At 43.2% G+C, this 17484-nt stretch overlaps 1 protein-coding gene across 1 annotated transcript in view; it reads left to right on the forward strand.

Moving 5' to 3' along the window:
• Positions 1-1489: 1489 nt before the first annotated feature.
• Positions 1490-17484, forward strand: part of SLC25A20 (solute carrier family 25 member 20) — a 29313-nt gene continuing 13318 nt past the window's right edge. The window contains exons 1-3 of the mRNA XM_064274565.1: positions 1490-1726; positions 11083-11175; positions 16795-16922. Of these exons, the coding sequence (XP_064130635.1) occupies positions 1622-1726; positions 11083-11175; positions 16795-16922 (326 nt within the window). The 5' untranslated portion in view covers positions 1490-1621. The remainder of the gene's footprint in view (positions 1727-11082; positions 11176-16794; positions 16923-17484) is intronic.

Consider the following 17484-nt stretch of genomic DNA (forward strand, 5'->3'; position numbering starts at 1 on the left):
GGTCCCTCCTGATCTCCTAACACTGGAGGGCCACAGAGTTCTCTTTCTGAATCTTTCCCTTTTTTATTTGCCATTTGCTGCCTTGGTGATCTAATATGGCTGATTACTGCCAAATTTCATTTCAAGCCTGGATCTCTCTGAAAACTATACTTAAACATGTACCTACCTAATAGGCATCTCAAACTTAATATGTCCAAAATTGAGCTCCTGGCCTTCCTGCACCTCAGTTAATGGCAATTCTACTCTTCCAATTTCTAAGGCTAAAACATTAATCATCCTTAACTTCTCCTCTCACACGCCTTATATCTTATTCATTATCAAATCCTTTGGGCCTTCAGAATAAATTCAGAGTCTGATCACTTTTTACCATATCCTTTGCTATACCCAAGTCCAAGCCATCATCTCTGGCCATGGCCTTCAGCCTTCTTAAGGCTCCTTGCTTCCTCTTTGCCCCTTACAGTCTATTCTTACCCAACAGAGGGGTCCTGTTGACTTGTAAGTCAGACTGTGTCACTCCTGTGCTCAAAACCCCACAATGGTATCCATCTCCTTCCGAGGAAATGCCAATGTCTTCACAATGGTGCACAAAGCCCCACTTGATATGCCCCCATGACCTCTCCTGGGGCCCCGTTGGCGAAAAACGTTAAGTACTTGCCTGCTAACTGAAAGGTTGGCAGTACGAACCCATGGAGCAGCTCCATGGGTGAAAGACCTGCCATCTGCTTCTGTAAAGAAAAACCATATGGGGCAGCTCTACTCTGTCACATGAAGTCTATAAGTCGAAATCGACTCTGGGGCACCTAACAACACCACCTCTCTGTCCTCATCAACTGCTTCAGCCATACACACCTGCCCACAGTTCCTCAAACAGGCCAGGCACAGCCCGTATCAGGGCTTTTGCATTTTTTTTTTTTTCCCTTCTGCCTGGAAGGTCCCTTAGCCTCACCCCATATTTGTAGATAGGTCTCACTCTTTCACCTTCTCAGGTCTTGAATCCAGAGTAACCTTCTCAGTGAGACCTTCCCTTTCTCACCTAATTACAATTACAAATTATTTGCTTCATCTGCTCCCTAGCCCTCTTCTCTGCTTTATTTTTCTCCATAGACGTTATCACCATTTGACATACTACGCATTTTCCACTTATTTATCTTTGTTATGATCTGGAAGTTCCACAAGGGCAGGAAACTATGTGTCGTGCTCCGGGCTGTGTCTCCAGCATCTGGATGGGCACCTGGCACATAGCAGAGAGCAGCTGACCTCTGCGGAGCAAGTGAATGAATGGAAGTCCAGAGGAGGAAACAGTTAAGTCCGGGAAGACTTCCTGGAGGAGTAAGCCCACCGGCTGGGGTGCCAATTCCAGCTCAGACTAGTTCAGGGTCAGCCCCAACCCCCTTAGGCCACGCCTATTGGGGGCGGGACCGCGACCGGAAGCTGCCCCCGGCGGAAGCCCGGCCGAGTCGCTGGCGCCCTCCTCCCGACTTGCCCTGGGCTACGCTCCGCCCACCCGAAAGTGGGTGAAAGGTCCGCGGCGCCGACTCTACAGCTAGGGCAACGCAGCCGAGCGGGGCGAGCTGGGGACAGACCGCAGACTGACTGACTAGCAGATCGGGGCGGGCGGACTATGGCTGACCAGCCGAAGCCCATCAGTCCGATCAAGAACCTGCTGGCCGGCGGCTTCGGCGGCATGTGCCTGGTGTTCGTGGGGCATCCGCTGGACACGGTTAAGGTGCAGGGCAGCGCGGGGGGACGGATTGAAGGGGAGGTGGCCCAGGCGGACGGCGCGAGGCGCAGCCCCGGTATTGAAGGGGTCTGTGGGAGTTTCCATGAGAAGTTGAGGGAGCCTCTCTTTCTCCCCTTTCGGGGTGAAGGAGAATTTGTACCGCGCGCCCCAAAGAGCCCGGCGGCGCAGAGGGAGCAGCTTCTAACCGCCTGTCAGGGGGTCCGAAATAAAGTTTTCTGTTTGGCCGCCTCTCCTGACCCTGCGCCACATTTTGGGGGATGAGAAAGAAAACACTTTTCCCCCAAAGTTCTGATTTCAGCCAACACTAACATCATCAAGGTAGAAACAGGTCCCTTAGGGAGAGAGCTAAAGTCAGACACAAAATTATTCTGGAGATGGATTTTGACGCACTCCCCTGGGACCAGTGTGCTCTGTAATTATCTCCTTCCCACTTTTCCGGTCCTAGAAAGGGATCTGGACACCTTCAGCCTGGCACCCCATGGCAGCCTGAGAGGCCTCCTGGGATGAGGCGTCCTTTTGGGCAGTGTTGTTGTCTGCAGGAACTGAGCCTGTTCCAAGAAAAGGAGGTGTGTGACTTTACCCAGGGCCTGGCTGACCCTCACATTCCCTGCTGTGGAAGCCAAGTCAAATTGAGGTTCTGGGAGGGAGGAAACTCATCAAGGTGTGTGTTCCCTGGTCTTCACATGCATGCCTCAACTTTTGCCTGTGCAACCTTTAGCAAGGCCATGCTGGAGACCAGAAGTCCAAGCCATGTGGCTTGGTATTAAAGGCCTTGCTTAAAGTGTTTTTCACTTTATTGAAAGATAGTTTTCAGTCTTGCTTCTGTACACAGACTTCAAGGAAATTGATAGGTCATAGCCAGGGTGGGCCTGTTGGAAGGCGACATGGGTCTTAACGGGTGGAAGTGGGTTTAGGGGGCTTGTTAGGAGATTGAATCAGATTTGCTCCACAGGGAAACAGCTTTGGGATACTTCATGTCAGGCTTGGTCAGCAGGCTCTTTGCCACCTTTCATCCAGAGGAGGAGCTGCCCCAGGGTAAAATTTTTTTTTTTTTATGGCAAGACCAGGGTTAAAGCAGCCAGGCTGGAGAGGGGCTTGTGCAACATGAAATCAGATGTTTATTCAGCTGATGGTAAATGCCGTGTATGTTAGTGCTTCCAAAAGTCATTGTTACAAGCAGCACTGTCCAGTAAGGGAGGAGGATTGTCTGGCCTCTCTTCCTACTCCTGACCCATGTAGGCAGATATCTCGTTTCAGGCATTTTTTTTTTTTTTTCGTCAAGAACATACATAGCAAAACATACACCAATTCAGCCACTTCTACATGTACATTTCAGTGACATTGATTACATTCTTTGAGCTGTGCAACCATTCTCATTCTTTTTTCTGAGTTGTTTTCAGGCATTTTATTACTTAAAAAAATTTTTTTATCGTGCATTAGATGAAAGCTTACAGAGCAAATTCATTTCCCATTTGATAGTTTGTACATAAAGTGTTCCATGACATTGATGTCATTCCCCACAATGTGTTAGCACTCTCCCCATTTACTCCCTAAAGGTTCCCCCATTGTCCTTTAGTCCTGATTTCTACCCCTTCCTGCCTTCTCATCTTTGCTTTTGGGCAAATGTTGCCCTTTTGATCTGTATAATTGATTGTTCTAAGGAGCACGTTCCTTTCGGGTATTATTTATTTTATGAGCCTGTCTATGGTTTAGCTGAAAGGTGGAGTCTGGGAATGGTTTCATTTCCAGTTTAGAAGGGTGTCTTACAGCCATAGTCTTGGGCTTTCCCGTGGTCTCTGTGAGACCAGTAAGTCTTGTCTTTTTTGTGAATTTGATTTTTTGTTCAATAATTTTTCTCACGCTCTGTCCGGGACCCTTGGTTGTGATCCCTGTCAGAGTGGTCGGTGGTGGTAGCTGGGTACCATCTAGTACTTTTGGTCTCGGAGTTGTGTAGGCTATGGTTCACGTGGTCCATTAGTCCTTTGGATTAATTGCTCCCTTGTGTCTTTGGTTTTCTTTACTCTCTTTCTCTGGACAGTAAGAGACCAATAGTTTTATCTTAGATGGCTGCTTGCAAGCTTTTAAGAAGACCCCAGATGCTACTGACCAAAGTAGGATGCAGAACAAAAAAAAAAAAACAGAACAAAGTAGTATGCAAAACTGTGTTCATGAACTGTGATGTGCCAATTGATGTGGCTGTCCCCTGAGTCTATGGTCCTTCACCTTTGAGCCTAGGAACTTCATCCAACGAGGTGTTTGGTTATGTCTAAAAATTTACCCTGTGGCTCTTGTGTGCTCCATTGTCCATATTAATATATAAGCAGCACCTACAGTTGTGTATGTAGAACTGTCTACCAAACCTACATCTGTAGGTAGTTGTGCTCCCTTGCATCCTCCCACACCTCTTGGCATACCTATCTACCTATGTATCCATTTGTAAATTATTGTTTTACTACTATTGTTGCAGAATTGTTTATGCTATAGTAATCACTGTTGTTGCCCTTTGTTCTTGCATTCCTTTCAGTGACCTCGTTGCCTTGGTCGTGTTGTGTTGACTTCCCCCATATTGTGTATTGCCTTTCCCTACACCAGTATTAACACGTGTCTTCTATTTGGTAATTTTCCTTCCCTTCCTCTCCCATCCCTGGTAACTATCAAGGAATTTTTTTTTCCTATGCGTAAACTTTTCTTCTTTCTTTATAATAGTAGTCTCATACAATGTTTGTCCTTTTTTGATTTACTTACTTTACTCAGTATAATGTCCTTCAAATTCATCCATGTTGTGAGATATTTCACAGATCCATCATTGTTCTTTATCGTTGCAGGGTATTCTGTTGTGTGTATTAGCATAGTTTTTTAATCCTTTCATCTGTTGATGGGCGCTTAGGTTGTTTCCATCTTTTTGCTAATGTGAATAATGCTACAATAAACATGGGTGTGCATATGTCAATTTGTGTCACAGCTCGTATTTCTTTAGCGTATGTGTACCTAGGAGTGGGATTGCTGGATCATATCGTATTTCTGTTCCTAGCTTTTTGAGGCATCCCCATACCGTTTCCATAGTGGTTGTACCATTTTATATTCACACCAGAAGTGTATAAGAGTTTTGGTCTACCTACAACCTTGGTTTGTCAATTTTGTTGATCCTTTCAGAGAACCAACTTCTGATCTTGTTGAATCTATTGTTTTTCAGTTCTCTATTTCATTTGTTTCTGTTCTAATCTTGATTATTTTCTTTCTTCTGGTGACTGGGCTCCTTTTGCTGTTCTCTTTCTATTTGTTTGAGTTGTAGAATTAATGTTTCTATTTTGGCCCTTTCTTCTTTTTTTGATGTGTGCATTTTATTACTATAAATTGACCTCTGAGCACTGCTTTTGCTGTGTCCCAAAGGTTTTGGAAAGATATGTTTTCATTCTTATTTGATTCTAGGAATTTTTTTATTCCATCTTTGGTTTATTCTATTACCCAGTGGTTTTTAAGCAAGGTATTATTCAGTTTCCATGTATTTGCTTTTTTTCCGCTTGCTCTTCCAGTTACTCATTTCTACTTTTATGGTGTTGTGATTACAGAAAATGCTTTGTGTTATTTCAGTGTTTTGCATTTTGTTGAGGCTTGCTTTGTAGCCTAAAACATGTTCTGTTTTGGAGAAGAATGTATACTGTGCTGCTGTTGGTGAAGTGTTCTGTATATGTCTGTGAGGTTGAGTTAGTTGATACGGCGTTTAGATCGTCTATATCCTCGTTTAGTTTCTTTCTAGATGTTCTGTCCTTCACCGGAAATGGTATATCGAAGTCTCCTACTATTATTATGGAACCATTTCTCTTTTCAATGCTGCGTGAGTTTGTTTTATGTATTTTGGACCCCATCATTGGGTGCATGTATATTTATTATGGTTTTGTCCTTTTAGTGGATTGACTCTTTAATCATTATGTAATGTCTTTCCTTATCTTTTATGGCAGATTTTGAGATTAATACTGCCACTCTTGATCTTTTTTGATTATTGTTTGCTTGGTACTTTTTGTTCCCATTGTTTGTGTTTTAGTTTGTGTATGTCTTTTTATCTAAGGTATGTCTTGTTGACAGCATATTGATGGGTTGTTTTTTATCCATTCTGCCACTCTCTGTCTTTTTACTGGTGCATTTAAGCCATGAACATTCAGTGTGATTATCGATAAGTATGAGTTTACTGCTGCCATTTTGTTGTACTTTTTTTTTGGTGGTGTTGACTGTTCCGCTTAATTCTCTGTGATGAGCTCTTTTTGTTTGTGGATTTTCTTTTCATTTCTTTTGTTGTTGATTTTGCATTTACTGTATCTTTCTTTTTCTTTTTTTTATTGTGCCTTAAGTGAAAGTTTATGATTCAAGTCAGTTTCTCATACAAAAGCTTATACACACATTGTTATGTGACACTACTTGTTCTCCCTACAATATGACAGCACACTCCTTCTCTCCACCCTGTATTTCCCATGTCCATTCAACCAGCTCCTGTTCCCTTCTGTCTTCTCATGTTACCTCTGGACAGGAACTGCCCATTTAGCCTCATGTATTTACTTGACCCAAGAAACATCCTCTTCACCAGTATCATTCTTCTCTTTTATTTTGATGAGTAGGTTTGTTAACTTTCTTTGTGGTTACCTTCAGATTTACTTTTATGTTCCTGAGTTTAAACTAGTCTTTAATTTCTTGATATCACCTTGACTTCTTCTCTTTATGAATGTTCTAAAGCTATACCATTTATCCCCCCTTTTTTGTTTTGATGTTATCATCATTTACAGATTGATGTCTATGGTTCCTTGTTTTCAGCCTTTTAATTTTTATTTTTGAGAATTCTTTTTCTGGGTTGGTATCTAGCTGATGTTGTCCTGTGTCCTAATCTCAGGTTGTTGTCTGATATTGGTTCTCTATCCGAAGGACTTCCTTTAATATTTCTTGTAAGTTTCGTCTGGTTTTTACAAATTCCCTTTATTTCTGTTTATCTGAAAATGTCCTGATTTTGCCATTGTATTTTAGAGGCAATTTTGTTGAATATATAATTCTTGGTTTGTTAGTTTTTTTCTTTCAAAGTTTTATGTATGCCATCCCATTGCCTTCTTGCCTGCATGGTTTCTGTATCTTGTTCCCTTTATAGGTGACTTTTTGTTTTTTCCAAGCTGCTCTCTGGATTCTGTCTTTGTCTTTGGTTTTGGCAAATTGATTATGATTTATTTTGGTGACTTTCTTTTGAAGCCTATCCTGTATGGAGTTCACTGAGCTTCATGGCTGGATATCTTCTCGTCTTTCATGATATTAGGGAAGTTTTCTGCCAGCAAATCTTTGAAAATTCCCTCTGTGTTTTCCATGGCCTCCCCCTGTTCTGGAACTCTGAGCATGCACAATTTTTTTCTCTTGATAGTGTCCCATGTAATTCTCAGGCTTTCTTCATTTTTTCTTTTTTTTCCTGATTTTTCCTTAAACAAATTGGTGTCAAGGGGTTTGTCTTCAAATTTGCTGATTCCGTCTTCTGTTGTTTTAGCTCGTCTCCTGTATCCTTATACTGAATTGTCTATTTCTGAAATTTTATTGTTAATATTTTGGATTTCTAGTTGCTGTTTTTGTATGGTTTCTCATTTATTTTGTTGTTTTGCTCTTGTGTTGTTTTTTCTGAATTCTTCTATTGCTTCGTTTGTGTTTTTCTTAATTTTGTCTGTTTTCCTTGGTTTTGTCTGTGTTTTCCTTGATCTCTTGGAGAGCCCTTATATTTGTCTTTTGAATTCCGTATCAGGTAGTTCCATTACCATTTTTTTTCCTCTGGAAGGTTTTCTGGTTTTTTATTTTGGTCACTTGCTGGAGCCATCTTGTCCTCCTTCTGTATGTGATTTGGTATTATCTGTTATCTCCAAAGTAGTAAGAAGTTATTATGTTTATTTTTTATTGTGTGTTTGTTTGGTGCATCCTGAATTTTTGTTTTGTTTTGATATATCTGAGTAGGCTGGACATCTGTGCTACTCTGATCACTACTCTGGTTGCACCAAAGCTCTCATCTGCTGTCTTTGGGTGGGTGGGTCAGTGACTTGATGTGTGAGCATGGGTCTCTGTTCGCTGGTGTTGTGGGGCAGCTGAAGATGCAGCTGGCATTTCTGGTGAGGTGACATATCTGTCCAGTTGGTCACCTGGCTGTGGTGTTCTCCCTGCTTGCTGGGTTAAGTGTTATGTGTGTGTTCTGCCGATTGCTGAGTGGTTGGGGTGAGAGTGCCCGGGTTGTTGGTCACTGGGTGGGTGGTTCGGAAACTCTTACCAATGGTCTTGGGTTGACAGGGCTGTGTGGGTGTTTGGAGTGGGCACAAGCCTCTGGTTGTGGGGGGAGGCGATGCGAGGGATGAGATGGGGGTTGTCACATGTTCATGGGTGCCCAATTGGAAGGTGTGCCCTTGTCCATTAGAGTGTGTCATGGGGGATGTTGTGCAGCTGGTCCTCGGGTCCCCGGTGCAGGTGGCTATAGGGAGTAGGAGGCACTGCCGGCCCTTGGACCTCCAGCACAGGTGACTGGAAGGAGTGGGAGGAACCACTAGCCCTCAGGCCTTTGGTGCAGGTAGCTGGAGGGAGTAGCAGGCTCTTCTGGCCCTCAGGCCTGCGGTGCGGCAGGTAAGAGATACCATTGGCCCTCAGGTCCCTGGCATGGGTGGCTGGAGGGAGTAGGAGGCAGTGCTGGCTCTTGTGTCCCTGGCGGAGGTGGCTGGTAGGGATAGGAGGTGCAGCAGGTCCATGGGTCCAGGTGGCCCTTGAAGGAGGTACAAGAGTTAAGCAAAGGGTGCTGCCTCCAGTTCAAGGGCTCCCAGCTTAGGGAGTGGGGACGGTGGTGGATACTGCCAGACTGTGATCACATGTGGGGAGTGTGGATGGGCAAGGGGGTTGGGGGATCTCTATAGGCCCACGGCGTCTGACACAGGGGGCAGGGGTGAGTGCAGTGGGTGAGGTGCGTGTGCTTAACTTTTGCAGGGTGGGAAGCTCCTCCTGCCTGGCTCTGGACATGAGTGCAGAGTCACTCCTGCTTGGCTGTACCAGGTGATGGGGGTTTCGGCTGAGAATGCATCTTGCTTTGTCTCAATACGGCCTTGCTGTGCAGGTTTGGCTAGCAGGTCACCTGCAATCTGTAATTCTCCATGTCTGCTTTTTTGTACTGTTTCTTCTTCCACTTGGTGCTCATTCTGATTATTCAGCCTTGTCTTTGATGCTCAGAGTTCTAAAGTTGTCATCTGTATCAGATTCATTTGTTTTCTTGGGTCTTTGTTGTAAGAAGGACATTATGAGGTGTCTGACTACTCTGCCACTTTGGACTGCCTCATCTGTTTCAGGCGCTTTAATCCAGGAAGAGATCTTGTTAGTCCCAGGCATTTTAGTCTTGGGGACCTCTCTTTAAATAAAAACAAAACCCTTATTTGCCTTATTTAATGATAAACAAAAAATGGTATACCCGTAAAATAGAATATTATTCATCAGTAAAAAAGAGTGAAGTACCAATACATTCTACAACATAGATAATCTTTAAAACTTTATGTTAAGTGAAAGAAGCCAGGCACAAAAGACCACAATTGTATGATTGCATTTATGTGAAGTGCCCAGAATTGGCAAATCCATAGAACCAGAAGGTAGATTACTGGTTGCCAGGGGCTGAGAGGAGTTAGGAATGGAGAGTGATTACTAAATGGGTAGAGGGCTTCTTTTTGGGGTGATGAAAATGTTCTGAAATTGATTGTAATGATGGTTGCACAACTCTGTTCAATATACTAAAAACAATGGAATTGTATATTTTAAATAGGTAAATTTTATGGTATGAGAAATTAAAAGAAGAAAAGGCTGGAACTGTACTGATTTGAAGGATTGGCTTCCAAGTGTCTTACTTACATACTGACAAGTTGGTGCTTGCTCTTGTCAGGAGGGCTCATTTCTCCCCAACATGACCCTCTCCAGTCTGCTTGAGCGTCCTCACAACACAGTGGCTGACTTCCCTAGAGAAAATTCTAGAAAGAGCGAGCCAGGGAGAAGCTGACTTTTTTGTCATCTAGCCTCAGAAGCCACATAGCATCAGTTCCACCACATCTATTCATTAGAAGTGAGCCACTGATTCTGGCCCACATTCAAGAATAGGGGAATTAGGATTCACCTCTCACCTTGTGAAGCAGGGGAGTGTCAAAGAATGAGCAGACAGAAGTGAAAACCACCATACTGGTAAGGATGGATGAGGGTTTGGCCTAGGAGTTTGAGTCAGAAAGAGAGGGGAAGAAATTATGATTCTGGGAGCCTCTTGACAGGACCACTGCAATGGATTTAGTGCTTGAGTGAGAAGAGCAGGAAGAGCAGCTGGAAGTAGTCGGAGGTGATGCTAGAGTTCAAATCTCAGGAAGAGAGTGTGGGAAAATGGCACTGTTACAAATGGGGCATTCATCAGAAGGGTGAGATTCTAGAGGCTATTTGAGGCAACTGGGAAACTTGAATAGGGAGAGCTTTTCCAGGCAGTTGGAAATGTAGGTCTTAAGCGAAAGTTTACAAATCTAGTTAGTCTCTCATACAAAAATTTATATGCACCTTGCTATATACTCCTATTTCCTTTCCCCTAATGAGACAACACACTCCTCCTCTCCACCCTGTATTCCCGGAGAGAAGGTCTGGTGACGGCCGGTGAGAGTCATCACTGAGCAGAAGCTGAAGCCCTGGATTGGACCAGAGAAGTAGGTTGCTAAGCCTTGGAGAATGCCTAGGGTAAAAAAGGAAACAAAAAGAGGAGCACTAAGAAGGGAGATTTAAAGAGAGAGAGTTAGAAGCGTTAAATACTCCAAAAGATCAAGAATGATGAAGACCAAGAAAAGTAAGATAAAATCTTCCTCACTCCAAAATGGCCTTATTGGGCACTGTACCTAACCTACATGTCACCATGCATGGATGGGGTGGTGGCTGAGAGCTGGAGCTTTGTCATCAGTCAGGTCTGGCCTCAGCCCACCTTCTCTAGTTATTGACACACCACTTAAATTCGCTAAGCCCAGTTTCCTTGTCTGTAAATGGGAAATACCTGTTCCATTGGGTCATTGTGGGATTTATTAAATAAGAAATAAATAATGAAAGTAAGTGGATGAGGAAATCAAAGAAACTGCCACTCTCTAAAAGCAGCCTAATGACTTGTGAGTACAGGGTTCTGAGTAAACTGGAGGAAAGAGAAGTCTGGATCCAGCAGGTTAAGTGGATGCTGAAGACATGGGCATCCCAGGTACAGATTTTCCGGTTCATAGTTTGTGAGACATTTGGGGCCACTGCTACTGACAGACAGTTCTGAATCTGGGAGGTAACTGTGTTTTAACTTCTGTTTTCAGGTCCGGCTGCAAACGCAGCCCTCGAGTTCACCTGGACAGCCTCCCATGTACTCTGGGACCTTTGACTGTTTCCGGAAGACCCTTATTAGAGAGGTATGGTGTCTTGGTGCTGGGGATTCCTCTGACTCAGAGGAACACGTTCACGGGGTTGGTTTGTTGCTTACTCAAAGGGGTTGGGTGACTTTTCGCAGTTCTGCTGGAGGTTTAGCCCCCAGCTGCAGCTCCCTCACTGTGCCACTCCAGGCCCTCCTTCTGTTGTATCTGCCCTGGAGTCTTTGATAGCTCCAGCTACTGGGTTTTTTGTTGTTTTTTAGCTTTTTTTTTCTGCTTTAATAATTTATTTTCTTTTTTTGTTGTTGTGGAGAATATGCACATCAGAACATTACACCAGTTCTGCAAGTTCTGCATGTGTGACATTGATTACATTCTTCAAGTTACCCAGCCATCTTCACCCACCTCTTCTGAATTGTTCCTCCTCCATTAACATGAACTCACTGCCCCCTAAGTTTCCTATCTAGTCTTTTGAGTTGCCATTGTTAATTTGATCCCTTATAGATAGTTCTTTAAAAGAGCACGATGCTCAAAGGCAGACATTCTTTACTAACTAAGGTAAACTATTGTTTGGTTTAAAGAAGACTTAAGGGGATTTTTTTTTTTTTTTTAATAATTTTTATTGTGCTTTAAGTGAAAGTTTACAGATCAAGTCAGTCTCTCACATATAAACTTACATACACCTTACTACATACTCCCACTTATTCTCTCCCTAATGAGTCAGCCCGCTCCCTCCTTCCAGTCTCTCCTTTTGTGACCGTTTTGTCAGTTTCTAACCCCCTGTACCCTCCCATCTCCCCTCCAGACAGAAGATGCCAACATAGTCTGGAGTGTCCACCTGATGCAAGTATCTCACTCCTTATCAGCATCTCTCTCCAACCCATTGTCCCGTCCAATCCATGTCTGCTGAGTTGGCTTTGGGAATGGTTCTTGTCCTGGGCCAACAGAAGCTTTGGGGACCATGACCGCTGAGATTCTTCTAATCTTAGTCAGACCATTAAGTCTGGTCTTTTATGAGAATTTGGGGTCTGCATCCCACTGTTCTCCTGCTCCCTCAGGGGTTCTCTGTTGTGCTCCCTGTCCGGGCAGTCATCGGTTGTGGCCGGGCACCATCTAGTTCTTCTGGTCTCAGATGATGTAGTCTCTAGTTCATGTGGCCCTTTCTGTCTCTTGGGCTCATAATTACCTTGTGACCTTGGTGTTCTTCATTCTCCTTTGATCCAGGTGGGTTGAGACCAATTGATGTATCTTAGATGGTCGCTTGTTAGCATTTAAGACCTTCAGGGGATATTTTTGATTCAAGTTTAAGGTTTAAAGATTATCTCAGGGCAATAGTTCTAGGGGTTCACCCAGCCTTATTGGCTTTAGAAAGTCTGGATTCCGTAAGAATTTGAAATTCTGTGCTGCATTTTCCCCTTTTGATCAGGATTCTTGCATAGACTCTTTGATCAAAGAGCCAGGTACCATCCAGTTCTTCTGGTCTCATGGCAAAGAAGGCAGGTGTTCACGGAGGCAGTTAGCCACACATTCCATTTCTTCCTCCTCCTCCTCCTGCCTCTCCTTCTTCCTCTGTTGTTCCCGGCAAATAGTGACCAATTGTTGTACCTTGGATTGCTGCTTGCAACCTTTTAAGACCCCAGGCACTATGCACTAAACAATGAGGTAGAACAGAAGCACTGAACATGATAATAGGGATGACGGTTAACTGGGATGTCCAATGAAACCATAACCCTAAACCTCCAAATCGAGAAACCAAATCCCATGAAGCTAATAAAATGGTTCTCTCTTTGGAAGGCAGAATTAAGACTACAGGAGATTAGTGAGAAATAGTTGGAAATATGAAATGGAAGGAAAATACCAATCCGGATCAATCAGCTTGCCAGGGATCTGTGTCAGAAGTTCATGTGAAGTCTCAAGGAAAAATCAACCAATCACAGAAACACTTAGTGAGGCCAACAGATTTTCCAAATCCCGAAACAGACATTAAACCGGTTTGGGGTTATTGGATTATGTAATTTTTCAGATATTTTTGATAGTAAAAACATGGAATTTTAATTTTTATTATGCTTTAAGTGAAAGTTTACAAATCAAGTCAGTCTCTCATACAAAAATTTATATACACCTTGCTATATGCCCCTATTTACTTTCCCCCTAATAAGACAGCACATACTTTCTCTCCACCCTGTATTCCTGTGTCCATTCAGCTAGCTTCTGTACCTCTGCCTTCTCATCTCCCCTCCAGACAGGAGCTGCCCACATAGTCTCATGTGTCTACTTGACCCGAGAAGCTCACTCCTCACCAGTATCATTTTCTATCTTACAGTCCAGTCCAATCCCTGTCTGAAGAGTTGACTTTGGGAATGGCTCCAGTCTTGGGCTAACAGAAGGTCTGGGGACCATGACCTCTGGCATCCTTCTAGTCTCAGTCAGACCACTGAGTCTGGTGTTTTTTATGAGAATTTGAGGTCTGCATCCCACTGCTCTCCTGCCACATCTCTGTTGTATTACCTGTCAGGGCAGTCATCAGTTGTAGCCAGGCACCATCTAGTTCTTCTGGTCTCAGGCTGAGGTAGTCTCCAATTTATGTGGCCCTTTCTGTCTCCTGGGCTCATAATTACCTTATGTCTTTGGTTTTCTTGATTCTCCTTTGCTTCAGGTGGGTTGAGACCAATTGATGGATCTTAGAAGGCCACTTGCTAGCGTTTAAGACCCCAGATGCCACTTACCAAAGTGGGGTGCAGAATGTTTTCTTAACAGATTTTATTATGCCAATTGACCTAGATGCCCCCTGAAAACATGGTTCCCAAACCCCTGCCCCTGCTACACCGGCCTTTGAAGTGTTCAGTTTATTCAGGAAACTTCTTTGCTTTTGGTTTAGTCCAGTTGTGCTGACCTCTCCTGTATTGTGTGTTGTCTTTCCCTTCACCTAAAATAGTTCTTGTCTACTCTCTAATTAGTGAATGCACCTCTCCCTCTCTCCCTCCCCACTATTATAACCTTCAAAGAATATTTTCTTCTCTGTTTAAACTATTTCTTGAGTTCTTATAATTGTGGTTCTTTTGCAGCTGACCAATTTCACTCAGCATAATGCCTTCTAGATTCTTCCATGTTATGAAATGTTTCATGGATTCATCATTGTTCTTTATCGATGTGTAGTATTCCGTTGTGTGAATATGCCATTGTTTATCCATTCGTCCGTTGATGGGCACCTTGGTTGCTTCCATCTTTTTGCTGTTGTAAACAGTGCTGCAATGAATATGAATGTGCATATATCTGTACAAAACATGGAATTTTTAAAAAGTATAAAAAATTTTTTTTTCTTTTTATTGTTAGTGATATGTATTACTTACTTCATTAGTATAAGTGTAAAAAGACCTTGTTAGGAATTTTTTTCTTCCTATGCTTTCTAAAACATAACTCTCAAATGAGTAAACCCTCTATTAAATAGGTGGACTTTATTAAATATTTAGGAAGTGAGAGGCAGGTATCACCCAAATAAAAAGGGAGTGCTGGTAAGTAATGGACTCAGCCTTGGAGGAGAGGTTGTTCCCAGGGTTTCTGCCAGGACTTACCTGTAGGAGAAAGGTCTCGAGGTGGAGTCCCCTCGAGCTCCCATGGGTGAGGCAGTGCTGCCCTTTCTTCTTTAAAGTGTTCCTCCTTGCATCTATGCTGCCCAGGATACAGTTTAATCAGTGCCCAGTGGAGCCTCTAGGCTCTGGTCTGCTTAGAGTCTTCAGCCCTTACAGAAAAGAGCCAGTTTTCAAAGACTCTTGGTTGGCAAACATTACTGAACACTTGCCTGGGAGTGGGCAAGTGTGCTGGGTGCTGGGGCCCTGGGGAAAATCACTTGTATAAACCCAACTGACTGAAGAATCAAGCAGGAGTCCTTTGTCCATGTTTGTGGTGTTTGTGGTTTTTGCTGTGCCACACTGAGCTCTCTGTTTTCTGGGGCTGCCAGGCAGAGCTCTCAGTTGTGGTTCATGGCGCTGAGTGGGCTGGTAGGGTGAAAGGAAGGCTGGACAAATTGTTGGAGGCATGGGCTTGGCCCCCGAGGACCTAGGTGGCCTCAGCCCATGTAGGGAGCTGTGGGAGGTGCTTTGGAACGATTTTGTCACCAATTCTATAGGTCTTCCTTAGAAGCTTCCCTGTCTTATTCATCCTTTCCTATTTTTTGCCTCTGTACTTTGTCCTTAGCGAGGCTGCCTGTAGCCTATAGCAGTGTTAGGCCTTTGCAAGATCCAGGCAGGTGCTGACAGGTACAGTTGTAGCCCTTTGGTTCTGGGAAGCAGGTGATTGAGAACACCCAAGGTCCACACCCTGGGTCTGTGGTAGCCCTCCTAGTGTGCAGCCCCACCCTGGTTCTCTTGTTATTCTCTGTAAGGAGCAACTGTAACATTTTTATATTTGTTTTTAAAATTCTTCCTTATTTTCTATTAAAGCGATACATGCACTGAATCTGTTACTAAAAAACTTGTTACAATTTAAGTGTCCCTCTCCCACCCCCCCTCAGTATCCTGAGGCAACTATTCTCTTCTCTTTCAGTTGTTTATGATGTTCGTGCCTACCCATTTCTATATGATATGCATTTACTACTATACTTTATTTACATTTTTAATGTGTTTTAGCTACTCATTTGTGGTAGATGATTTTAACTCTTACACTTCCAATTCCCTCTGCCCTACCTGTAAAATTTTGTATCACACTTTGTGGTTTAATCCATCTATTGGCATGGTTATAACTTTGTATGTTTTTTCCCTCTTTACCAGATAGCGTACTGTGATGTGCATTTCATTTCCTGTGCAACCTTCTGTTTTCCCTGGGGTTAGGTTAATAATTGTGTCAATGTCAGTTTCACTTGTTTGGTCCAGTGCCATCTTGGCAAGCCCCTTCATCCCTCTTGGGGTGAATGCCTGGTCTTCTGGTTCCCAGATCCTCTTTTTACCTGGTTTACTATGTGGTTTAGTTGGAATATCATCTATCTGTCTGTCTAATTATTTGTTGGCAACCACATAGTTGCTTTCATTACCAAACTGTACTGGTTAAAATTGATATACTGCCCTAATATTTTCTTTTTGAGTAATAAAAATCACATGTCTTGATACTTGGAAAATACAAAAATTTCTTAACCACCTGTAATTTCACCCCAAGGAGGTCAGGTCATATTGTATAACCTGTTTCGTAGCTTGCTTTTTTTCCCTTAGTAGTCTCTTCCCTGGTTACAGTGTGATTTTATGACTGTATCATAGACCATTTATGGAATTCCCATTGTTTATCTCCTATTTGGGGCTTTTAGGTTCATTCCAAAATTTTAGCACCTTATAGATGCCTGACATCATTGTTTCTACATCTCTGAATATTTCTTTAGAATAAATTTCTTAGATGGAGAGTTTTGGGGTGAAAGAGTATATACATATTGCCAGATTGCCTTGTAGAATGGGACTTCTTTCCGCTCCCTCCTGCAGCATGAAAAATAGAAGAGGTAAATTATTTCTGATAAATGTGAGTTTTTTTTTTTTTTTTTTCCCCCATTTTAAAGCTCTCCTTGCTTGGAGAAGAGGTAAAGGATAAAGCCACAGGTTAGAAGACACACTGCTTCCCTGTTTCAATAGCATAAGGGCACTGGTGTCTGTGAACAGCTCCTGCTTCAGTGATTCCTTGCAGGGCATCACGGGACTCTATAGGGGCATGGCTGCCCCCATCATTGGTGTCACCCCCATGTTTGCTGTGTGCTTCTTTGGATATGGTTTGGGGAAGAGGCTGCAACAGAAATCCCCAGAGGACGTGCTTAGGTGAGTACTTATGGGCCCAGAGCACTCAGTGCTGTTCTGCCTGATGGTGTGACATGCGTTGCAGGAAAGAACCTTGGCAGACAGGCAAGGGGTGTCCTCCTGGGCCCCTGAGGCAGGATCCTGGGAGCTCTGCATGAGGGAGGTAGCTGATTTTCCTTTGCCCTGTGATCTAAAAGGGAAAAAGAAAAAAACAGACTACCCCCCAGTCGTCATAATTTCTTCTAGAGATATTAATAATACTAACCCCACATAACTATTGGGAGGTCTGAATGCTAAAATGTGTGTAAAATGCTGTGAATAGTACCTGGTGCTGCAGCAGCGACAGCAGTGGCATCATTGTTTCCCATCACCTGGTTGAGAAAAGGGAAGCTTCCAACTTTTGTTTTGCTTTATTTTTATAACATTATTATAATATGATTATAATTATTTCAGATATTAGTTTCTCTGTTAAAGCGAAATAGGTTAGTGTGTTTTCTTTTAGTAAACCTTAAGAAGTTGGATTTGAGTGTTAAGAGGCAGCTGAGTTGGAATTATAGCTCAGAATTTACAAAGTCATTAATGA

The sequence above is a fragment of the Loxodonta africana genome, chromosome 22, assembly GCF_030014295.1.
Source record: "Loxodonta africana isolate mLoxAfr1 chromosome 22, mLoxAfr1.hap2, whole genome shotgun sequence".
Classification (NCBI taxonomy): Eukaryota; Metazoa; Chordata; class Mammalia; order Proboscidea; family Elephantidae; genus Loxodonta; species Loxodonta africana.